The sequence below is a fragment of the Chaetura pelagica genome, unplaced genomic scaffold, assembly GCF_000747805.2.
Source record: "Chaetura pelagica isolate M959 unplaced genomic scaffold, ChaPel_1.0 scaffold92, whole genome shotgun sequence".
Lineage (NCBI taxonomy): Eukaryota > Metazoa > Chordata > Aves > Apodiformes > Apodidae > Chaetura > Chaetura pelagica.
The window spans coordinates 1382384-1407991 of NW_009952404.1; the positions used below are offsets into that span (position 1 = coordinate 1382384).

The following is a 25608-nucleotide window of genomic DNA, read 5'->3' on the forward strand; positions in this document are numbered from 1 at the left end:
CCTTCTTTTTACAACTTCTCCCTATCATTATATATATAGTAAAAACCCCAAATTATTAGTATCTTTCTGAGAAAGCATTTATTTGGCTTGCATCTTAGAAAACATTAAACATCTGCTTCAGTTTATACCTTTTCAAGAGTGCCTAAGCCCGTTTTTATCTTTAAGTCTCAGCAATGCAATCAAGTTAAGCATTTGCTCAAGTGCCATCCTTGATAAAGATGCCAAAAGCTCATGTTGGGAGGAACAAGAGGGAAAGAAAATTATAGTATAGTCTTGCCTCTGAAGAATAACACACAGGAAACTGCACACTGTGAATTCCACAAGGAGCTTGTCACTGCTTCAAAAATAACATACCGAAGCTAAACATTGCAGAAGAGGAAGGGCATGCAAAGACAACTCAACAAATGTCCCTTTCTTTGAAAATATCTGGGGTTGAGCATGGCCTTCTGATCTTAGAAATGCCTCATGCCCTGGCCAGGCAGCAGCAGGAAAAATAAAAACCCAGTCCAACTAAGTTCTTGGGAATGCAGTAGCAGAAATTCTTTTAACATTGGATTTAAGGCAGTTTTACAATGACCATGAGACATTAAGTGCTGCAAATCCCCAGCATCTTTGGGAATGAAGACACACAAATTCAAGGAATGGAAAAAGACAAACACCAGCAGATAAGAGCTGGACCTGGGAAAAAATACATGTACATCTCTGCTTCAGATATAATTTTCAGTTGTTTATGTCCTTTTTCCCCCAATAGTTCTCATACAGGTTCAGCAAAAATTAATAGCAGAGCAGAATTTAAACATTATGTAATTCATTTTATCTTCTTTCTCCTCTTCTCATCAATTCAGGTCCACTGACATATTTATCATGTGGTCTACTGCAGTCTGAACTTGTATAAATATTTTGATCCACTCACACATCTAAAAATCAAATCGACTGGTGACACCACCTTTCCATTGTCTTCTACATCCAATATTTTAAGACATCTTCCCTGAAGTTGCTTCCTTAGAGGCAAAGGTACATTTCCTTATGCAAATCATGCTTCAGTTTATAGTTTTGAAAAGCCAGAAGAGAGATCTAGAAAACTATGAAGCAAGAAGTAAAGCCTGGCAAGCCATGAGAAATCTTCTGCATTGAGTATCTGTAACCAGAAGTTGGTTTTTTGTTAAGGCTATTACGATAAAGAAGCCCTAAAACACATTCAACATAATTAGACCAGTCTTCTCCTCTCTTGGCTAAGCCTCCAATCCAGCAAAGTATTTCAGCAGGTGCTTAGCTTTGAGCTAATCACATTCTTTTCACCAACTCTACCTGCACACTTAAAATTAAGTGTTGTGCTAGAGTAGAACTTATTGCATAAATGAATACATTATAGATCAGCAAAACCAACTGGCTTAACAAGCAGATTAGACTACAGTAAACCAGTATGCTGGAAGACTTGGAAGCTATTGAACTAGAAATGGAGAAAGGTTTGTTAGAATAGGGAGCACATTTATATAAACATATAAATATTAGTCACGCTAATCCTATAAACCCAAATGGAACTACTAGGTGGATTAAGGAAGAGGGTGAAGATGGCTAAAATCACTTCGTTGTTAAAGAGGTGGTAAAACAAGCAAGCAGATGGCATTGACAAGAGGGAGCAGACTGAGAAATTGGACAAAAATGCTGCTAACTGCAATGCCAGGCTAGCTTAAAATTAAAGACATTAAAGTGAGAATGGTTCTTTTTTCTGAGCAACACTGCACCACTAGTAAAATACATAACATGAATTATGCAATTTTTTTATCATATTGTAAAATATCTTCAGGTCTTAAAGATGCCTCAAAATTACTTTATTTAATAAATATTTAACTCAAGTCATTATTTTGTCAACTTCTCCTAATGCAAGTGTATGTCATGACTAATAAAAATGTTTTACTATCTTTCTCATCTATTTAGCAAGCAGATTTATTGCTGATGAAAGGTGACAACTTGACAAGCCCAGAGACTGAAGGACTCTGCCCATATAACAAGGAAGCACTCAATTTTCCTCTTTGGTAGACTGCCCAAGCTACCTTCTTGTGAAGCTCAACTCCTTCCACTAGTACACCCCTGTGGGCAGTCCCTGCTCCAACCCTTCTTCATCGCACCTCTCTCTGCTGAAGCTGCCAGCAGATGTGTCAATCACTGCCCAGGGTGGTGGATCTTGACAGAAACAATTACCTGCTAGGACACAGACAGTCAGAAATGTCCATGTATGTAGCTGCTGCTAGAGACCTGCAACTTTTAGTTTCCACTGGATGAATTTTGAGATGAGGTTCTAACCACCCCTGTGGGCCAACTTACATACCTCATTTAAAAAAAAAAAAAAGATTCCTACACACACTCTGACCTTATAAATTAAATATTGACCAGCCTGCTAATTAAAACAGCACAGAAAAATCAGTCATTAAACTCTTGGAAAGAAATAACGAAGCAGTAAGGTATTTGTACCCAGTAACTTCAGAGGCTGCAAGATGCCTGGAAGGCCTCATGGGGCTGCCTGGATGGTCAGAAGAGAAAATAACCCTCCATGGAAAGCAACCTGGCAGCCCTGCAAGAGTTCCTGTTGTGCATCTCCCTCCATGGACTACAAAAGTTCTAGGAAAAATTACCTCCAGATTGCAGTACCTAAATTAATAACCAAACTAAGACAGAGAAAGTATCCTTCAGAATGAAGTGATGCCAGGAGACATGTCTGATCACCTGCAAGGGCAACTTAACAAGGGAAAAATGGGGGGTCCTCCTTCTAAGGGTTTCCAAGGTATGATACTCCTGGGATCAGGCAATGCCCATGGTCTCAGAAATTTTGAGAGCTCTTTGTATAATATACAAGTGCATCATGAGAACACCTCATAAACATAAGGGCTAACAAAGACAGACTTACGATTGCAACACAGAAGTCAGCACCACCATGTTCCTCATTTCAAAAGCAATGAAATTTCTGAAAAGCATAATGAGTAACAAAAACATCAACAAACAACTACCCCTTCCCATCTAACCTGCAGGAAAATTACCTCCTGATCCCAACGCTGTTGATCAGCTTAACATCAAGGACATAAACAGGGCTTGGCACCAGGCTAGTCAGACTGGAATTTTGCTGCTAAAACACTTTCCAAAAGAATATGGAGAGAAAAAAAAACAACGTATAAACCCCTACAGGTATCATCTCAGGATCACAAGGTTCTTTGTTGAAAGTAGGTTGACATGGAAGATATTTAGTAAATTAGTTAAATAACCATTTGTGAGACAGTGATTGGAGCTGGCTTTTACTGGAAAGAATCTCAAAGAACAGAACGGTTCTGCAGTCTGACACTGTCAGTGGTACAGGAGTAACATGTTGTTTTAAGTGAGTAAAAGTTATGCACAAACTATAAATATCTTCCATATTTTACTGGTCAGATTGCACACTGTTTCCATGCCATAGTTGCACCCTCTACTGCTACATAAATTAAGCCACAGTGAATGCTGATAAAAACGTATGGCTATTTTGAAGCTTTCACAATCTCCAGGCGATTCTTCAGTGAGGGTCTAAGAACTCTCCCTGGAGGGAGCAGAATTATTTAAATCTATGCTTTCAAGTATAAGTACCACATAAAGGAGTTGTCCTATCCATGACTAAAATGCAGCTGATTTGAGATCTATGAATTAAATGCAGCTGGAGACTAAAGGATTTTTTGCAATAATACATCTTACCATGGGTTAAAAAATACGAGGCTACCAAAGGATCTAATCAGTGTATTGCAATATTTAAGCATATGGGAAATTATGGTAGAATTCACCTACCGTAACTCCAACAGAATTAGGGCTCATAAAACATTCAGCTCTTTCAAAAGGTACAGTAAGGCAGCTGATGATCTGAAGTGACCATGATCCTGTAGACATTGCATTTATCAGGCAGTGCCTGCAATCATCCAGCCCTTTCTAAGCCACCGTTCAATGCAGTGATTCAGCACTTGGAACATGTATTTCAGTTCTGTATGTTTCTTACTGATTAGAAGCAGCTAACAAAAAATATTAAACATTAGAGCTTCGTTGTGAGGCCCACAGAATTTGACCCTTAGTATCCACCATCATCTCCTGCTAGGTTTCCTCAGGGGAACTCCTGAGAAACATCTCATGAAACACTGTCTCACTCAAACCTTGCTGAGTTGATAATAAAGAAGAAACTGCAGCAGAAGGTGACATCATCAAATTTCTTGAGAATTATTAAACTAAGCTTGGCCTATCATTATCTTCCAGAACATTTCCAGCTCTTTACTGCTCTTGTAGAGTTTGTGACATTCACTGAGTCAGAAATTTAAAGTAATTACCATTTTACACATTGAAAAGTTAAAAGCTGACCCTGACTAGAAGAGTGCTTTTACACAGCTGGAGTCTTCTGAGCTGTTAAAGATCAGCATTACAGAAGTGATAAGAAAACAAGCCCTCATTTTCAATTTCCCACTAGTTTTATAGAAATCAATAATAACTTCTATTTCAATGACTCAAGACGTTACACTCTCAAGTGAGTGTGAAGTCCACATAGATTATCATACAGAAATACATTAGTTTCCCTGTAAACCACAAATTGCTGAAAATAACTTTCTACAATCTAGTAAAGATCAAACTTAATATGAAAAACTGACAGTGACAGAAATTACCCAGAAATGTACAGAATTGACTTTTTTCTAATCTGGCCATGACCTTCAACCTTGGCTTACAGATGAAATGGGTGAAGGGCACAATGGGGAATTGGTTTGTGGACGACTTCCCTTCCAAGATGACTATGAAAAGCAAGCACCTAAGATACAGAGCAGCACATACACTTGACATTTCTGAAGGGTCTGGCGGTCCCATAGAAAAGTTGTAGGGAGGCATGATGAAGAACAGTTGCAAATCTCTGAATCTGAGTTTCTACAAAATCTTTACCTCTTCCCAATATTTAATATCCTTTTAAAATCACGGGCAGGAGGGGGAAGAAAGCTACCCACAAACAAACAAACAAAACAAAAAAACCTTTAAAATATGTATTTCACATTGTCAACACAACTGAGAAATTAAACTACAAAATTAATAATGCTTTGTTGGAATGACTGTGAGCTCACAGCTTTTTGATCCACAGACAATCTCAAGTCTCACCAAAGCTGATGAGGCTTAAACATTTCTCTTTGAATCTTAGGTAAATGGAAGGAGCAATTAAATGTTTCTTCATGTATTTTATGTGCCCAGAAGTACTGGAAGCAACTAATGAAGAACATGAAAAAAAAGTAAACCTTGTGGAATGTTTGGTCTCCTAGGATCTAGCAAAAAAAACAGAAATAAATGGTTAAAGATTTGTGTGGTTATAAGGGGGGTAAAAGGCTAGCAAAAATGAAACCAGTAGAACATCCACCATGAAGACTTCCTTGAACTTCTGCACAAAAAAAATCACTCTTGTGTTCACTGAAAAAGGACTTTGCATCAATCAGCTGTCTCACTCTTACAACCTTTTTTTTTTTTTCTTTTTTTTTTTTTTTTTTTTTTTTCCCCAATAGAATAGGGTAAAGGCCCCTGAATATAGTCTAACTACATTCCAAAAAAAACTACACCATGTCCCGATGAGGGACACAAACCCCCCTTTGAAGCATGTTATGACAGTGCACAACTTCTGCCAAGATAAGGACACAAACAGTTGTTTCTATCATAACTGTGAGGAGTGTTTTGCTTTTTTTTCCTTTCAGCTGTGTACAGGAAAAGCTGTGCTCAGGCAGAAAAAAGCCATTTTCATGAGAATACACTGTAAAAAATAGTTAATGTACTGCTGAGGAATCTGCCTGAACATAAAGCTTAGTAGTGCTGTTTAATAGTAAGACTGTTTAGTATACCTAGGACAGGTGTTAACCTCCATCTTGCTTTGTTTTTACAATAATTTTTACCTTCACATTGAACTACAGCTGACATACAGTAAAAAAAAAAAATAATTCTTGCCCCAAACAGAAGAGTATTTTTGCACAATTTTTTAGCTTTGGTGCTGAGCAATCAAAATGGAGTGATTTCAGCAAAAAGATGGCTAATAGACAAGGAGAACCAGTTTCCTATCTCAGTGCTCATAAAGAGGTTGCATTATTATGATTAAACAAAGAACATTTTTATATGGAACTTGACTGCCTGTAAGACTGAAGAGACATCAACTTATAAATGCCAATTAAGAGATTTTATCAAAAAATATCTCTCACTAGCAATTTTAGAAAATCTAGCCCTATATGTCAGCAACATCTCTTTCTATCTCACATCAGCCGTGAGAAAGAGGATGATGGCAATCTACATCTGAAGATGCTGTCTCATGTGAGAATTGGGAATGGAGAACAGGGAAAGGTTCCTGGACTTGCAGGAGGAGTTCTGCCTCAGCCCTAAGACTGCATAAGCAGCATGATGGAAATATGATTGCAAAAATATGTGCTGTTTAGAGGCTTCCTGCCTGGAACATAGTATCTTTTGTGCTGGCTAAATCAAAGACTCATTGACTTTTTTCCAAAATGTGCTTGCTTGCTGCCAGTACCTGCTATCCTAAAGAAACTGGTGTCCAACCAGATTTCCCCACAGGATTTCAGCTTTGGGAAAGGCTTAGGCTGCTTAGGGAATCCAAGGGCAGTGGCATCAGTCTAGGTAGCTCCCAACAGCAGTGCTATGAGGCACTACTTCCATGAAAGAAAACCAAATAAAGAGTCTGAGAGCTCAAAATGCTCCCAAGAGTATACAACAACTGACTGTGGCACCCTGCTGCAAGAAGCAGCTCAAAAGCACATCAGCTGAACAGCAGCCAGCCAGACATCTGATGACTATTCAGCAAGGGGAATATTATGATGGCTTTCACGCAGCATCTCAAGCTAATCCATCTGTACAGGAAAGCATGTGCATAAGCACACATTCTCCTGTGGTTTGAGAGACACTTTTGAAACATGCAGGCCCTCTGAATAAGTCATACCTCAATAACAATTATTCCTAGGACTGCACAAAGAGGTAGAAAGACCTTCTAAACATTTGAGGGTTGTCCTCCAGCTATAAAAGCACTGCATCTTGTGCAGATTCAAAGGAGAGAACTGACACAGTTTTGACTGCATTTGTTTGCCTAACTTGGGAATAAAACAAAAAATTTCACATGCAAAAAAATAATCCATTACTCAGGTGGTTATAAATATGCATTACAAACCTTTTCCTTTTAAGATTTTTAGATTCAAACAACACACAGCATCAAACCACTGTTTAGAGAGGGGACGTGGGGGGGAATGTAAAAATAACTGCATAGGCTTGCTGGAGGGAAAGAAAGCCTAAATTCTCACTTACACAGAAGTCCCTTCATACAACTCTAAGGATAAAGAGCCTTTCAAACAGATGTAAATTATACTCAAGCTGCCTTTAAAGTGCTGTTTGCTCTGTCAGTCTAGTTTAAAGGTACTTTGATGCCAATTAGAGTCCACCCTGAACTGCTTATGTGGCACTGGTGCTGAGCTGAGGGTACAGCTGATAGGAGTGGAAGTATCCAGACCCTAATGCTGAACTTGTTCTGCAAGACCATTTAACTCAGATTCACAAAAGGAAGGGATGACCATAAAGAAAAAGAACTTCCTTTGTAAATGGTCCAAAACCCCAAAGAACAGTTGTAGATAAACTAAGTTCCATTTGGCAGACACTGTAGCTTTTTTTCTTCCTTTTCCCTTCCACCATTTTTCTTTTTAAGCCAAGACAGGAACAATTAATGTCATTTACAGGAGTGATGTGGTGGAGGAAAATGTCTCTGATCAAGCAAGAACACAAAGCAGAGAAGACTTTGGCTGACTAATGCAGCCACTTTATCAATAGAGTGGCATTACTTTGGCAGGAAGAGAATTCTAGGTAAAATAATTAAGTAATGATTTATTCTTTATTTAAAAATAGAAAGGATAGGGGGGGGGGAAAAAAAAAAAGAAAAAAAGAAGAAAAAAAAAAAGGAACATTGTGGGCCATGCTGCTCCTCCTCCTTGATTTGGTGGACCATTACTATCACAGGCACTCCTACCACATTCTCACCAGGTTTCTGCCACTGCAAGGCTGGCTGCAGTACTTTTGTCTGGCCATATCCAAGTATAAAGATTTATTTTTTATTTAAAAAAAGAAAAGAAAAGGGGGGGAAAAAAAAAAAAAAAAAGAAAAAAAGAAGAAAAAAAAAAAGGAACATTGTGGGCCATGCTGCTCCTCCTCCTTGATTTGGTGGACCATTACTATCACAGGCACTCCTACCACATTCTCACCAGGTTTCTGCCACTGCAAGGCTGGCTGCAGTACTTTTGTCTGGCCATATCCAAGTATCTCTTCTTCAACAAGCTATAACTTCACAGTAGAACTAAATAATCTGAAAGTCAGTTTTCACTGACCAGAGCCTTCAGTTGGTGGAGTGAATTGTTTTGTTGTTTTGCTTTAGCAAGTTTCCACTCTTATCTGACCATGAGCAGCCTTCATCGGAAACAAAGGACAGGTGCAAAGAAGCTTGCAAGGTTGCCCAAGGCTTCTGCTTGAAAATAAATGCCCTGATTCAGACCACACTTTCCTTACTTCTGCTTCCTCCTGAGGGGAAAGAGATAATGGCAATGGCCCTCTGCAAAGTAATATTTCTGGGTTTTGCTGTTACTCATTCAGATGCCCACATCTGCCAGACCTCTCCCTCCCAGCTGCCTACTGACCCCTCAGCCTGCTTAGATATATTGAGAGGTAGGGTGTTGGCATCTTTGAAGGGTTTGGGACAGAGCAGACTTGCCTCAGCCCTAGACAAGTGTTTTGACAGAATGCTTTCTCTTGCTACTGGTATCACAACTCTGCATCAATACCAGCACCTGCTGAGCTGAGAAGTAAATTAACCAACTCAGAGGACATCTGCAAGCAACTGTTGGCTCAGCTGGCCACAGACATACTTTCAAAACACTATCCAGGAGGGCTTTCTTCCCAAAGTGGCTAATTAATCAAAATAAATACCTGCAGTCAGGAGCCCCCCCACTGTCCTGTCTTTGATTCGTTCAGAGAAATCATTCCAAGACATCTCAATTTGTTGCTAGGTAAACGGCGGCAACATCACCCTGAAGAATACAGCTTCTCAGCTGGAGATGTACAAAACCATCATTCTGTCTTTTGAAGGAATCTGGTGTACAAAACAGAGGTGCCTTTTTTTTTCTTTTCTTCTTTTGTTTCAGTTCTATCGGCACTGAGATTTTTGAGATTCATCTATAGTACCCTGCTTGTCCTTTTTTCTAGGATTACAGAATACTTAAAAAAACTTGAAGAAAATGTCCCTTTGCAGACTATGATTAGGTTAAGAGAGTGAAGCCTTCCTACAGGCTGCCAAGGAAAACAGGAAATCCCACATATGAGAGGTCCCAGTAAATGTTCTCATCTGTTGTTCTATATTCTGGGGCTCCTACAGCCATCTTCCTCCTTGCATGTGTTCAGAACACTCTTTAATGAAGCAGAGAGCACTGGAGCAAATACAACGTACAGCACATTTTGCGTGCAAGGCAGGAGCAGATACTGCTTAGCAAAGCATTTTGCCGCATGGGGTAGAGCTGCCCCAGCTTTCCATGCACACATTTGACCACTCCATTATTATTAATACAGCAGCTCTCTCCATCCAGATGGATATCCTGTCCCAAGCTTCCAATTTGAACCTGGGCCAAGCAATTCCAGTGGAAAACTTTTAATAGAGGCTAATATGAAGGTCACTTCATTTCTAACGCAGTCCTAGCTCTGCACAAATCCCTGCTAAGGACAGGATATCCAGACTGGAGGACTAAGTATCATCATGGAACCACCATCTGCCAAAAACTGAAAGAACTTTGAATGTCGTCATTTCTCTCTATCCCTTGTATCATACTATTATGTTGTAATAAACATCTATAGAATTTCTCTTTTGAATATATTTGCCTCTTGTCTTAATTTCTCAGTTGTCCCCCATTCCCTCATGAATTTGAAATCTATTGCAGGAAAAAAAGAAAACAAAGAACAACTGAGTTTAATCACAGCAAATCTTGCTAGAAATTCTGCTGATGCAGCCAAAAAGCACGTCTGCTAGAAGGACACATGGCAAAAAGCCCAGTTTCGTGGGTTTATAGAAACACAAGAAGAGCAAGACACCAGAAACATAAATATTTGTCGCCTTTTGTCTCCTGATCAGAATGCAACTCAGATGTATAAGGACTAAGCACTGGGGTTGACTGCTGCTTGAGGTGCATTAGTACAGTCACTTAAAACTTTCAATAGTTCCATCAAAGGCAAGGTTCCTCTGTTTTAAGCAAACAGGTATGGAGCTGCATAATTTCCAAGTTGCCATTAGATAAATAACATGCCAGTGTCCACACACAAATCAAGAGTTTGCTGATATGTTTATTTCAGAAGACTGAAATGGAAATAACTATTATTTTTAAGAGCATTTCCCTCTGTTGCTCAGGTGATGATGAACAGCTAACTCAGTTACACAGGGTAACCAAAGAATGGTAAACATAACCCAGATGAAGCTAGACCAAAGGTAAAATAAAATGTAAAAACGCTGCATTAGCATTTCAAAATTTTTAGAGAGATTTCTGCAGGCCAGCTGTGAATAAGAGTGGGCAGGGTGCAATTCAATATACATACAGTGTGCAGTGCAGTACTGAAGGTGAAGGAAGAAAGAAGGGTTTGGTAAAACTTGACCATTCACCCAACAATCATCAGGGAATGACTGTGTGTTGGCTAGGCAATTGGTTAGAAGTCTGCATTCCCATTAAAGTGCCATACCTAATTTAGAAACAATGGATGTGGTTTCTTTTAATAAACTCTTACATCTTAAGTAGAAGGGTACAACAGCTTCAGTCCTCCTGAGCGTAAGACCAGGAATTTTACAGAGTAAAAATACAGCAGGTGTTACAATTCACTAAGAGGGAACCTGAATGTCCCCTCCCTCATGACATCCACCAGGTCTTCTGTGGCCCTGCCATTTGCCCACTGTTGACTCTCAGCTGGTCCCAACACTCAAAGAAAGACCTTTGTCCTCCAAGGCTGCAGGGCATATAACTGCACTAGGGCCCCCTTGACTGAACAGATAACCTTTCCATTTCATCCTTCACACCCATCACCTTGATCACATGTGTAAACTACTATGTTTTGCTGTTTACTTAGCTTGTTCCATTTTGTCAGTTGGTTAGGGAATTTGGGGGCTAGGAATTTTGTCTGCTCTTTTTGTGTTCACGGCTTCTTTTTTTCCTTTTAAAAAGAAAAAAAAAAAAGAAAGAAAAAAAAAGAAAAAGGAAGCAAGACAATGGATTTCACTCTTTAGTTATGTAACTCCTAAATATCTGTACCAAGAAAACGACACATACCTTCCAAAATGTTTAAGAGTTTGTTATTTTTTTTTCTTTTGAAGTTTGAATTTTCTAGCAGTTCTATTTCCCTTTCTGTGCTAATTAAAATAGATCAGTTTTGTAACTGATAAAGGTGCCTTTAGCACGTGTCCACAACAAGGAACATTGTGTGCTGTTACAATTGTTCAATAGATGCCCAGTCCCAGACAGATGGTGCTTTATCCTCACTCTTTCTTCAAGACAGCATAGTGCAGTGTCCTGTCAGGGATTAATGGAAGTGCCACTCACAGTAGATGCTAATTCTGGTAGCAACTCTCTTACTACACTACAGATGCTACAGCTAGTGCTTGCAACTAATGCTTGAAGCAAGCAATCCATGCTGGAGGAGAAACAGGACATTCAGAATCCAAAGTGAAGAGGACAATGCAAGAATTTATGCAAAATACAATCTCACAGTCAAGGAGAAGAGATAATAAAAAGGAAGACATGGATAGTGGAAAGAATTAAAACATGGAGAAACAGTACAGCAAAGATCAGAAACCAGTTGAGAAGTTAAAATAAAAAATCCAGCACAACAGAGAAAGTGCCTTATCTCAGTGATGGCCAACACATCACGTCATCAGAAACTCAGCACTAGAAAGGTGTCCTATAATAGGGAAGAGCAGCTGAAACACAGGACAGAGCAATGTTAGTGAGGGCACTTTATTCTACACCCCAAAGCATTATTGCTTTATAGAACTACATATGAAAGTTTAACAACTTGATTGGGCACACATTAATGAAAATAAGAGTCTCAAAACTGTCTCCTGGATAGCTACTCCATGAAAAAGACACTAGGAGAGATGTGCCTAAACACTATAAAAGACAGACAACTGAAAGATAAGTTTTCATCTTTCTCCTGGACCCTCTCTTTTTTGTTTAGATAAGAGATTTAAAATCCAGGACTAATCTGAGATGCTTCCACACATGCATAAAGTGGACTGAGAGGTACCTAGGCTCAAAAGAGCTTGTGCTACAGCACTTTTGTTGCATTTTCCTTCTGGTACTGTGCTCATTTACCATGGTCTGTATGTGGCATAGCATGAGAGAGGAAATCCAAGTATTGGACCTCTCTTTCTAAAAAGTCACTGGGGCATAGGAAATCTTTTGTGTTTGAGAGAAGCTCCCACATATTTACATGGGTGACAAATCTAGTTAGTTACTTCACGGTCATGAAACACAAAACTTCTAACTAGCATTATCACATCACTAATTGGTCAAGGGAAAATATGCCTTTCACTCTGCATTTCAGAGAAGGCTCCTTATTGAAGAAAGGGAAGAGAGGGAGGGAAGGAAGAGGCTATTCAGAGATGTTTATCAAATCTGAAAAGCCAGACCCTGACAGCAGATGGTAGGTGGCAAAAAGGGAGATTTTGTGAAAAGCTAGAACAGTATAAAAATAGTAGAAAGAAGGAAAACATTATGACATCAGGAAATATTAAAGTTTAAAGATATACAGGGAAATAATTTTACATTGTCTGTTGCTCCATTAATAGACAAAAATAGAGCAATAGAATAAATGCAAGGGGAATGACAAAAGCAAGAGCTATCTATCACTAACAAGCTTATGCACCAACAAGTAGCTTGACTCCAGCTCTTGAAATAGTATATTAGACCATAATGTTTTACAGTTTCTTCTGAGGGCTGGAGAAATGGCATATACTGTTAACTTCTTACAAGTCTCCAGTACCTCATATTAAGAAGCTATGGTCATGGTGAAAAGCAGATGAAATATTAAACAAGAAAACTACATCTAGTTCACAAAGTCAATGAGCTGTAAATCACAGGAAATTGGTAGGGTACACCAGGAAATTAAAACTGTGTACTTGTGCTATTCTCGTGCTTATTTGTCAGGGGATCCACTTCTACCAGGCACTAGGAATGGTCTAGATGAGCTAGATATATCTTTGGTCTGACATGATTGTTCACTTTTATGGTTTGCTTTATAATTTCTTTATGAAGAAATTACACATCAAGGAGATAGAAGAGAATTTATTAATGATGGTATACTGACAAAAAAAAGAGGCTCATTCCATACTCCAAGTGAACATACTTCAGCAACACACTTCCAGGCTCAGACCTCCTTACATCTCCATCTGCAACAGTTCTCACTTTTCCTCATCTGGATCTTTCTTGAATATTTGTTTTATTGTCCAGAAATTTTGCTGATCGTGTAACTGCATACAAATCAAATGCCAGAAGAACACAGATATTTATTTATTTTATGGTCCAAAATAATATTTCCAATTCAGAGCTACATGATGAACTTTCTCCTCTCAGTTACAAGTCTCCCTTTTATTTTTTGTTTTTCCTAATCCTTGTGCAGCTCTGCCACTACAATTACCACCTCATTTACAGTATGTCCCTATATTTCAGTACCAATGCAACCATGTAGTCTATGGGGATATTTATACCATCTAGGTCTAAGCACCTAAGTTGGTCAAGTTATTAACCAGGTGGTCATTGCACACTTCCTCTTCAGTCCACAGGGAAACATCAGATCCTTCAGTCTCCTTCAGAGCAAGCATATTACCATAGCCTGCAACTCTTGCTACTCTAGCCATGAGATTTTTACATGTAGAAGCTCCTAGCTGCACCAAATTTCATACAGTGCTACAAAATTTTCTTTAGTGGTAACCCAAGATAATGTGGGTTCAAGGCTTTAAAGCATAATGCACTCTCCTCTGCTACAAAGGTGCTGTTCTATAAGAGTCATAAGAGATCAACTCATCTTCACTAAAACCATATAGCATCCTTTAATCCCACACATAATTTTCCACAGGTGAAGCCCTATGCAGCTGTGTGAATAAATTGCAAATACTTGCAATAGTTCCAATTGGTTGAGCAAGATTCATTTTACTAATAACTCAGCACAGGCTTAACTTCTGCCAACCCCAACTAAATCAACTAAATGAACAAGCACTTGATGTATACGGGTGAGCAACCTTTGAGCAACATCAAAGTTACATTTTTCTAAAGTGATTTTTCTCCACCACAACTGTGTTAAAGCAGTTAGTCTTCAGTCTCATTTTTAATATGCTGTTAGTATCTATAAAACAGATCTTACCTTGATCTTCTGATGAGACCGGTGACCTGGAATAAAACAACAAAGTCCAGTCAATCTTTGGTATGAAAAGACCACAAATAAGGTTCACTGTCACTGTGGGGAATGGGATATGGGGAAATCTGAAGGTTTAATTCTTATATTTTACTGTTCATTCCTTACAAGAGAGGGCTGGAAGACATCTGACAAGAAAAGAGCAGAAAAGGGCAGAGATCTACTGTACCAGCAGGCTCTGCAGACCGGCAAGGCCGTATGGAGTCATGTCTGTAAGGCAGCTGCCAGCAGCAGTGTTAAGCATTTGTGCCAAGAGTTTCTGTAGGTATTTGGCATAAAACTTATCTACTACTGTTACTGTTGGTAACAGCTGACATTACTGGTGAGAAAGTCCTGATCCTCCACAGATTATTGAAGGTACCATAATTAAGTGTGGGCCAGGAGAGAACCTCACAGCTAGGGATGGTTGAGGAAATGACAGCTTCACAGGAACTCACAGTCATTAAGGTGAGCATTTTTTTTACCATAAGTCAATATAGTGGCTAGCATAAAACACCAGTCATAATTAATAACAGTTCAGGCCATTTTCACAACAGCAACAAAAGAGAAAAATAAAATTAAAAAAAAAAAAAAGAAAAATTCTGAAGAGATATAAGTACAGTAAAAAGCAACAACATAACAGCAGCAACACAAGTTACAAGGCTTAAGCCTCTGATAAAACTCCAAGAGGGTGAGGGGTGGTAAAATATAAGGGACCTCTCAGTGTCCCTGCTGTTGAACAGAAGGGCCCCATTGAATTGCAGGGATTTGTGTCACAGCTCCCATCACTAAGGATCACACTTCTCATGGTTTTGATCAACACCAATAACAAAGGAACATAACAAGGTGTAAAGTGTTTGCCCTCCGTTTTTCCCTTTGCCTAGCAAAACTGGGGCTAACTGTACAGACATATTTCAGATGTGCTTTAGTAATTTAGACCAGATTACAAGCACATCGTGGGCTAGACCATTGCCTCAGCAATTCCCCAGCAAAGATTTTTAACTGCATATATAGTCTTCCCACCCAGGTAACAATGAATTTGTTCCTGTGGTGAATGGGACAACACATGCTTCCTTTCCAAGAGATACTTGATTTTGCACCAATGTACAAAAACAACAAATTACTAAAGATTTAAAAAATGTTATTGTTGCCAGCAAGGAGATCAAAGTTAACATAAGAAAAGCAGGCACAGAGGGGTGAAGGGAAAAGAAGGAACAAAGGGGAAAAGAGCACATGTATTTAACTGAGTCAGCAGGGGCTGAGGGTTGGAGGAGGGAGAAAGAAGAGTTAGAAACCGTGGATTTAGAGGAATAAGGAGCTGAGGAAGGAGTCAAGATCTCATTCCAAAACAGGTGTCTGAAAATGAAGGTTGAGGGATTATAGGACATTAGAAGCAGATATGCAAATATGTAGATGCAAACAGGAAAGACAGAAAAAAAAGAAGGAAACTTTCCTAATGAGGTATGCAAATTATTAGTTTTTAAAAAGTGAGATATTTGCAAAAGAGGAAAGAGTTACAGCAGAGCTGGAGCAATGGTCACTGTGAAAGGAAAAAAATGTGGCTGCCTAATTAAGATTCTGACAGTGCAAGAAGCCAACATGTAGGGATTAGAATTAATTAATCCTCTACTCCCATTAAATTCTCTGATTGCTGCTGAACATCCTAGGCATGTATCCTGCTCTGCTGCCTACCAGTCCAGCTCTGCCCTTGCACTTCAACCCTGTCTGTGGCAGTACAGTAGAAACACAGGTAACCCGGAGGATTAGCAGACATGACTAGGACGCTGACCTGCTGCTTTGACCAGCTAGTTACAGGCCTTTCTCCACAATACTCAGCACTCTTTGGAAGGTCAAAACTCAACATTTTCCTACAAAGTTTAGGAGAGCAGAATGGGCCATATCCAGAGATGCAAATTTTTAGCTACTTAAAAATATTTTTACATGCCGGATTCATGCCACATTCCTTCCCCTACCTACCCCGACTCTCCACCCATTGCTAATTCAGTATCTCACAGCACCAGTAGTATGTACTCTTTTGTTTTTTTCTTAATTGTACAGTTCCATGACCTTTCAGGTCTTTATTTGAAACAATGAAATAAACAGTACAGATTGTCCTATAATTCGACTCTTCTTTATGAGTGGTAAAACAGATGCCATTACTTCCTTAATGCATCAACAGGAGAGAAACTATTACAATAACATCACCTTCTTATGTGAAACATTGAAGGAAGGGATTAAAAATATGTTTGTGCATATTTAGTGTGCCCCAAATTAAAATACATTTTTCAAAATACATTTTGAAATGTACCTTTGTTAAATGCCTTGCATACAGTGTTTGAACAATATGAAATCTAACAGGTACTGCTGTTGCTACTAATAGCGTTCTCATTTGAAAGACTTCATCAAGCATCTTTTGGAACTGTGTAGCCTGGTATCCTGAGAAAATCAGGTTTATACAATCACAATATCTTGATGTGTATGTAAGCACCTCTCTGCCTCTCCCTAATCAAATTTGAGCTTGTTTGTTCAATTCAACCATTGATAACAGAGGTGTTGGACAGACAATTCCTGCTTTCACAAGGAAATGCAATAGCATAAACTTGAAGCTTCTGACACAACTGCCACAAGGCCACAAAGAAAGGATGTGAATATCTCAGCCACAGGAAAACCTGACTGAGAGCTTCCAGCTTGGAGATACCGAAGATTTAACCACAAAAACTAGGCTTCCTTTGTTCCACTACTGACATAAAGTATTTTGGCAAAGAGGAGAGAGGACTTTCAACATTCTTCTACAATTTCAGTCCATACATTTTAGCAGGGGGGAGGTTTTCCAAACCATTAAAGTAGTGGCCTAACTACACCAAGGGGAGTCTTGCTCAGAACCGTAATGTAAGGAAGTGAGGCTGCTGAAAAGTCCACACTAATAGTGTTGGGCATTTTATGCATTGTCTGGTCTACCCTATGCTCATGACAGGCTCTAAGGGAGGAAAGAAAACAAGTCTAATGACCTGCTTTAAACCACATACACTCACTCCCGAGCCACAGGGGGCTTTCCTGACAGCAAAAAAAATCCAGTGGATGCTCATATTTCCGGTCACACATCTTTCTCTCAAGTCTGTAAGAAGTGTGAGGGATATATTGTGGCAGCACTGGTCACCAGCTGGCTGTCCTGAGAAGGGAGGATTCTCAGCTGCTAACATCCATGGAGTAACCATCTATCTAGAGCTGTCAGATGGTCTTCTGGTATGATCCCGGCTATTTGTCTGACTGTCATAAGGAAGCAAGTCATCATTCTCACAACCTCCGTGCCTTAAAAAAAGTAGACAAAAGTCAGCTATATTTCACAAGAACGATTATGCTGTCAAGATCTGCGGTCCCACCTGGGTCAAAACACTTTGCCAAATGAAATCTTGAAGATATTTTCATTTGGTTAAACAAAACAAATAAAAACCCCAAAACCTTCAGGAAAAGATTCAGGCACAGTAATATCCTGTTCTTGGCCATTTCAGAATCGCTTCATTTTTATATCAACTGTTGTTTTTTTCTGTTTTATTTTGCTGTAAAATTAACTCATAGAAAGAAAGGCTCATAACCTCCCAACCACCCCAAGAGAGTAAAGACAAGTTAGATTGACTATCACTGGCTACATTTCCAGAATCATGAAATTATATTCATTCTTCTACCAACAACACTCTTTTCCCTATTTGAAATATTTTCACCAAAGGCATTAACCTGACATTTCTGCTGCTCTGGTTTGACAGATGCTTCATGAAGAACTATTGCTATAGTGACTAGTTAAAGAGAAGACAAATATCACTATGACAATAGTGAAGAGGGTCAGAAGGGAGCAGGAGGGAAAGTAAGTTACCATCTGCATTTGCTTTCCATGCTGTTTGTGCCCTCCTTTTGTTACAGGTCCTGCAGTAGTGTTCTCCTCCTGTTGTAGAGGGGCAAGCAGTACTAAAAAGAGATGACAATACCTGCAAGCTTCAGTTTACCAGAGGAAGGTGCACATTTTCAGTTCCATCACCATACAAGTAAGCAGTACCTTTTGTGCTTAACACCAAATGTACAAGAATCTCCCAGGAAATTATGTATACATATTTAGAAATGCATAAAAAGGCTTGAATAATAATGTAAAAAGCCCCTAATCATTCATTCACTACATGCTTCTAGTAAATTGGAAGACTTACAATACTAAAGATATGACACATACCCACCTAAAACAGCACTGTGCCTCAGAGTTAATGGTCCAATACAAAGTTCCCTGGAATTTTTCCACTCACTCTTACAGTCTTTGGATGAATTGCTGGCAAAAATCTAATCCCCAGTATAGCCAAGACAGACTTCAGTATCACACAAGCCTTCCCCACACAGGCAAACACTCACAGCTGTTTCCAAGTGCACTCTCCGATGTGCAAGCTCTAGATTTATTCAGCACTGGAAGGGGGGAAGAAGGAATATTCATTTCTAAGGAGGGAAGAGCAGGGACTGTCACAATTTCAAGCCTAGCCAACTGAGGCTTAGGGACTTAAAGAAACACAGCCAGCCTCCAGCAGATGAGTTCTAACAAAATTTTAGTAAACGGGTACATTATTTACGAATACAAAAGCCTCAGGAGAAACAAACCCAGAGTTGATGTAAAGCAGATACTTTAATCAATAAACCTATAGCAGAAACCATCAGCACCAGTCCTATTTAAAACCAGCCCTTTACAATTTAAAGGCCAAATCACAATCTGTGCAGCAATTCTGCTGGCTTTTATGACCATTTCCCCTTTTCCCTGCTTAAGCGACATAGTTCTGCAAACTTTCTAATTCAGTCTAACAATAGCTGCCAGTAATGAGAGCTTTCAGATTAAACTCATTCCTTCCAATTTTGCATGTACATCTCTTCAGAATCCAAATCCTTTCGGATTTATACACATATTCCCTGATTGTAATAGAAGACACTTTTTAGCATATTAAGTATATAATACTTAAATAAAGGTGAGGAAACGCCCTCGTACAGCAATCTATATCAATGCATCTGGGGCTGGGAGTTCCCTGAAGCCCCAGCTGTAAACAGTGTCTCATATCTTCCTGGTAGAAAGGCAAATTGTCTTGCTTTCTTAGTCACTCAGCATCTCCTACTTGGAGGAGCCAAATAAAAGTTAAAGACTCAGTGGGGTCATCACCATGGCACTTGATTAAAAATAAAAGCATATGAATTAGCGACAGGTTCCCCATGCTCCCATTTTGACCCTACATGTGCCTAATTTACAGTGACCTTAACAGGCTGGAGAAGTGGGGTAACAGATCACTAGCAAGCTCAACAAAGGCAAATGCGAAGTCCTGCACCTCAGAAGGAGTGAGCTCATGCAACAAGACAGGCTGGGTGTCTAACAGCTGGAAAATTGATTTGCAGAAATGGATGTAGGGTGCTAACTAAATACAAGTCAATGATAAGTCAGCAGAGTTCCCTGCAACAGCAAAGCCCAGTGGCATACTCGGCTGTATTAGCAAGGGCACAGCCATAAGGTAGATGAAGTGATTTTCGACTGTCTACTCAGTCAGTGCTTGTGAGACTTGAGAGGCAAGACAGACGTTGACAAACTGAACTGAGTTCCATAAAGGGTTGCAGAGATGGTGAGGGCATATGAAGAGAGACGTGTGAAGAGAGGCTGAGGGAGCTGGGTCATTCACTGAGAATGCTCAGGAAAAAAAATATTGCTGCCTTCAACTACCTAATAGGAAGATATAAAGAAAACACAGCCAGAGTCTACTTGAAGAAAGGAGAATCAACAGTCACAAGTTGGGACATGGGAAATCCAGGTTGGGTATGTGGAAAAAAATATAATTCACCATATAGATGATCAAAGAGAAGAACAGGTTGGGCAGAGAGATTGCTGAATCTCCAGCTTTGCAGATATTCAAAACTGATCTGGAAGAGGCTTTGAACAACTTCATCTAACTGCACTTATTTTGAACAGAGGTTTGTATTGGATGACCTTTAGAGGTTCTTCCCAACCAAAATTTTTCTGCAATTCTATGAGTCTTTATACAAAGCTTTCTGCTTTTACTGTCCCATATTTCCTGTAATTCTCAAATATTTCTCAAAGACAATGGCCATACTGTCTCACACACGTGGGAAAATGCTGGCCAGCAATGCTGCCTGAATCTAAAAAATTCTATTCAAGTTATTTCTTATTTTGCAAAGATCTAATCTGACATGACCTGTTAATCTGTAACAACAATCTGGATATCCTAATTTTTTTTTCTAATGATGCTAAAGGCAAAGATCATTATTTTTTTTAATGTTTCCGTAACTTCCTTCGGCAGTCCCAGTCTCTACCTGCACATAAACCATTGCTTCAGGCAGTTCACAAGGCATCAAACATACAGGAATGTAGCTTGGTGCTTCTTAGGAAAAAAAAAGGCAGCTCAAATGTATTCCTTACTGTGTCTCAGGCATGTCTGTGTCCCTTAATATAGTTCCATATCTTTTCTTATTGCTGTCTAACTTTTTCTCTCTTACCATTTTTCTGTCCAGTGTTGAATGCTTTGAGTTAAGGCTTGGGATGCGACAGTGCAGCTATACCTGAAGCTGTACTGACACCCAGAGGATTTGTCCGGGAATTGCTGCTTAACAAGGGAATAAAAGAATTTATTGCAAAATCAGATATAAACCCAAACATGTTTAACCTTGATTTTAAAAATAAATAAATAAAATGAGAAGACAACGATGATGAAGAAGGAGGAGGAGAGAGAAATGTTCTAACATTTTGGAATCAAGGTCAAAACATGATCTAAGACAGTTTGTTATTTACTTGAAAAAGAAGGTAATTCCAAACGACCAGCAGGATCGTTGTAGGGTTGTTTGTAATTTTATTTTTTTTTAGTATTTGGCCTCTCTTTCTCTTATCATCACATGACATCAAAGTATCTCAGGGGAATGTAAGACATACATTTTGAGGAGGGCATGATCCAAGCTTATTTGAAATGCTGTTATTTCATTTCCAGATTTTAGCTAAATCTTTAAAATCCTCACTGACCTGTGTGTCAATTGCTTGATGAATTTAAGGGTCAAAAGGCAAAGGAAAGGCAGCAGCTGATGTGACTCTAACCCTAAAAGAAATAAAGAGAGAAGAAGTGACACCATGTAATACTTTGGAAAAAAACTGGATGTTAAGGGACTGGCTAGATGGAGATGAAGCACATCACCTGCTTGGTATCTTGAGACACCATCCAAATTATCTGAGGCCAGTTTCAACTTCCATGCAATCCAGAAGCTACCCTAAGTGGTGCGTTTGCTACCACAAAGCAAGCCAGTCAGTCTTGATAAACAGCCTTAAGTGGTTTGGGGAGAGAGATTGAAACACATGAATCCCTCAGAAACAACTACTTGCAATTATATTTATAAACTCACAAGTGCTAAGCTCTAAGCAACCCTCACTTGCTTGCCATCTTAAAAATAAATAAACAAACAAATAAATAAATAATATTTTAAAATCACCTCAGTTAATATGCAGTTCCTAAGCAGATCAGAATTGCTGAGCCCTTTACACTCCCACTATAGAGTAATTAATTGAGAACAAAACTTGTGATGGGAGTTTCAGATACGGTTTTGTGCTGCACTTTTAGATGTCTGGCACAGAAACAAGAATCTAGGAGTCAGGGTTATGCTGGCTCCACGCCACCTCTGGTTCTCTGATTTCAGCTCTTGGCATAATTTAGCCAGGTCCATCTGTCCCTTCTTGCCCATGGGCGTCAACACTGCCAGGAACCTCTCAGCAAGGCTTCGTGTTACAGGAGTCCTTCTCCTCATGTATTTCCCTCCCTTGCAGACACCTCAGTGCTAGCACAGATAAACGTTTGATCAGTCTCAGCTGCAGAGACAAAGCTGTGGTTTTTAGTGCTCCTTTCCCAGTGCAAAGAAGCAGCGACAACTTTTTCCCCTACCCATTTGAATGCTTCTAAGCTTTCAGAAGTTTCTTCTCTCACCCAAGAAATCTGTTGGCAGACATTTTAAGATAAGCCCACAGAAAGGGGACTAGGATACACACCGTGGAGATGGAAGCACAAGGGCAGGTCCCTGCAAAGCAGCCATGACAAAATGCACAACCTGGGGAACATGCTCTCTATCCATTTTCCCAGATGAATGGGAGAACCTCTCGCCATACCAAGCACACTAAACCTAGCCCACATTCACAGGTACTTCCTGTTTCAGGCAACATTTTCCAGAAGAAACAAACCTCTTCCATTCACACCTCCGCCCACCAAAACCAGCTCACTAGTACATTTTTCAAGCAGCCCTAACGGAAAACCTCATTTTTCCTTCAATGAATCAAGTGAAGACTCATTTCAAAATATTGCTCCCAGCCTCGTCCAAACACTCTGAACCTTGTGGGTCTCTAATACTAAATCGCAAACCTCAAAAGATGACCTAATGTCACATGACTAACCTTTGCTTCTAGCTTATTTTTTGCACAGTGTTTTGACACTTTTGCATTTCCAGCCACAGCTGAAATCCAAACATAAAGATATCGGAAGAACTAAAGCAAGGTAGCTATGTTTTGACTTTTTGGAATTTAACACTGTCAACTCAGGCAAAGTAGTACTTCTGTGTGATAGTTCAGAGCAGTTATTTTGCCAAACTACATTTCTATTCTCTTTGCAAGTCAGTTAAACCAGAACTTAGGAGTATGAACAGGGTATCAATAAATACAGTCTGAATGCGTATTATGAAAAGTCCTGGTGTGAAAGATTGGACACATTATGTACTCCAATGTGTGTGTCACATATGTACAGGACTGTGTTTCACACCCATGCCCTGAAGCTTTTTAGTTTTAGCTTTGATGAGACAGCTTGGCACTGAGTGAGAGCACATTAAGAACCAGTCTCCCCTCCGAGCAGATGGCAGCTCCTTATGGCAGGGACATGGACACATGCTTGCTATTCCTTTGCAATGCTCAGAAAACTAGTACTGGGATAGTTTGGGGTTGTGGGTTTTTTTCATTACTTCAACACTTACAAAAAAGTAACAAGTACACACAGATGCAGACATACAGATTAGCTAAAACTACAAGGTTCATTTCTTTTCTAGCCTTTATTGAACTGAAAGGCTGCCATGCAGGAGGATATTCACCGAATATTTCTAACAGTGCTTAAAGCAAGCCCTAAGAATACATGCCTTCTTTCTGTCGGTCATCCTGTATTATCCCAGTAAACCCAGCTAGCTCCTCTTCCAGTGCCTGTGATGTCACAGGGGGCCATAGGTCTGCTGTTTCCACTCCATAAATCTGATGAGAGTGATATTTACATTCTATAGAGGCATCATCGCCTCCACTCTCTCCTCTTCTCTTGTCAGGCATTTCTGCAATGCCTGGTGCTTGCAGAAAAGCATCAAGTCCTAAAAAACAAATTATCAAATTTAGTTTTCTTCTACCTAGCTAAATGGAAAACAAAGGTACAAAAAGTGACTGACTTGTAACATTCCCCTGCCTTCTTTGATAGAGATGTGCAGATTTTGCTTCCCAGTTATAGTAGGCAAGCAAAGGAGGGGAGAATAAAAGGGAAAAAAAAAAAAAAAAAAAAAAAAAAAAAAAGAAAAAAAAAAAGAAAAAAAGAGGGGGAGGTAAAAGAGAGAGTTATAAGAAGAATTGAGGAAAAAGAAAGAACTCTGCTGCTTCAGTCTTGTCTATCAGCTTTCCACTCAAAAACAGGTTTATAGCTGTTAGGTAAACCACTTAAAGAAAACCAAGGCATCTAGATATCTGTACTCTGTCAAAATCAATTTTATCCTTTATACACACGTCAATAAAAACCCCTACATTCTACATGGAAAACTTTTTCATCCCCTTATCTACTACAACTATTCAGGAACTGCAACTATTTTCAAGCTAGGCAGTAGCTGACTTATTCCATTCAGGTAGGAAGATCCTTTTGTCAAGCACCTGCATATTCTGTTGCTTGAAATGACCCCAAGGAGAAAAAGGAGAGTTGGGCTGCTTGCATTTTACTTTTGGAAAGCAGGATGCCAGTCAAGAAGCAAGATCTCTCTGAAGTAGCCAGTTTGTAGTCTCATGATGTGTGGGAGTGTTTTGCATGTCACTGTCTGCCAAAATAATTTTTCAGCAGGGTGAGTTTCTTCAGCTGTGTATCAGATGTTGAGATGATACAAAAATCATTAAAGCCCTCATTCTGAAAGCTCAGGGGCAGGTGGGTGGGAAAAGAAGAAGGTAAAATCCCACCCAATCCACCCTGGGGAACTACATTCTGAATAATAAAATTATTTTATAATAAGTACTAATGAGAAAAAACAAACAAACAAATAAACAAAACACAAAGATCCAACCACCCTACAGGATGTAGTACAGGATGTACTCTACTTCTGTCACATATTGAAGGGGCATAAACAGAAACCCACCTCATCAGATATACCTGCTGTTGTTAAAACACCTTAGCAGTTTGGCACCTCAGCAGTAAAGTCTGGAGAATTACTTTAGGAAGAAAATAAATGCTGTTTGCATTGCACTCACATATACAAATAAGGTCATACACATGCAAATCTAAACCACTTGCAAATATGTTTAACAAGAGCAGAAGCAAAATAGAGTCTTAAAGCTCAGTATTACTGGTAGGGAAGTTGCCAGGATGATGATAAGTACCAAATACTAATGACTGTTATTGGAGATTGGAGTTTTAATAAGTTTTGTTGTAGTTTTTTTTTCCATACCCTAGTTCTCCATAGATAAGGCCAGACTTTGGCAGTAGTGACATAAAAATTCTACTAATTAACAATGGAAGAGGTGATGAAATAGGGTTTTCCATGTATTCAATCACTTAAAACGATACTAGAGGTTGCTAAAAGTTAATGTTAAACAGTTAGAAGAGTCCCTTCTACTGACTATGACAGGGATGAATATCAGTAGAACTCGACACTGCTTGAAGAAAGTGAACAAGGATTAAGTGACAACGTGGGAGAGGCTTAAAAGTAATTTGTGAGTTAAAATTTGTCCAGGTGAAAGTCTTGTTTCCAGACTCATGACAGATCATTTGACAAGTTCATATATGTTCTGTACCTACAGCTATACTTGAGGTTGCTGTATAAGCAGCTCCAGAAGAAAAAAGGAAACTTCTAAAAAAATTGCAA

At 39.3% G+C, this 25608-nt stretch overlaps 1 protein-coding gene across 1 annotated transcript in view; it reads right to left on the minus strand.

The window, feature by feature from the left end:
- DGKI (diacylglycerol kinase, iota) overlaps nucleotides 1-25608 on the minus strand; it is a 113805-nt gene that overhangs the window by 12528 nt on the left and 75669 nt on the right. Inside the window, exon 27 of the mRNA XM_010008203.1 lies at nucleotides 14446-14471. Within this exon, the coding sequence (XP_010006505.1) occupies nucleotides 14446-14471 (26 nt within the window). The remainder of the gene's footprint in view (nucleotides 1-14445; nucleotides 14472-25608) is intronic.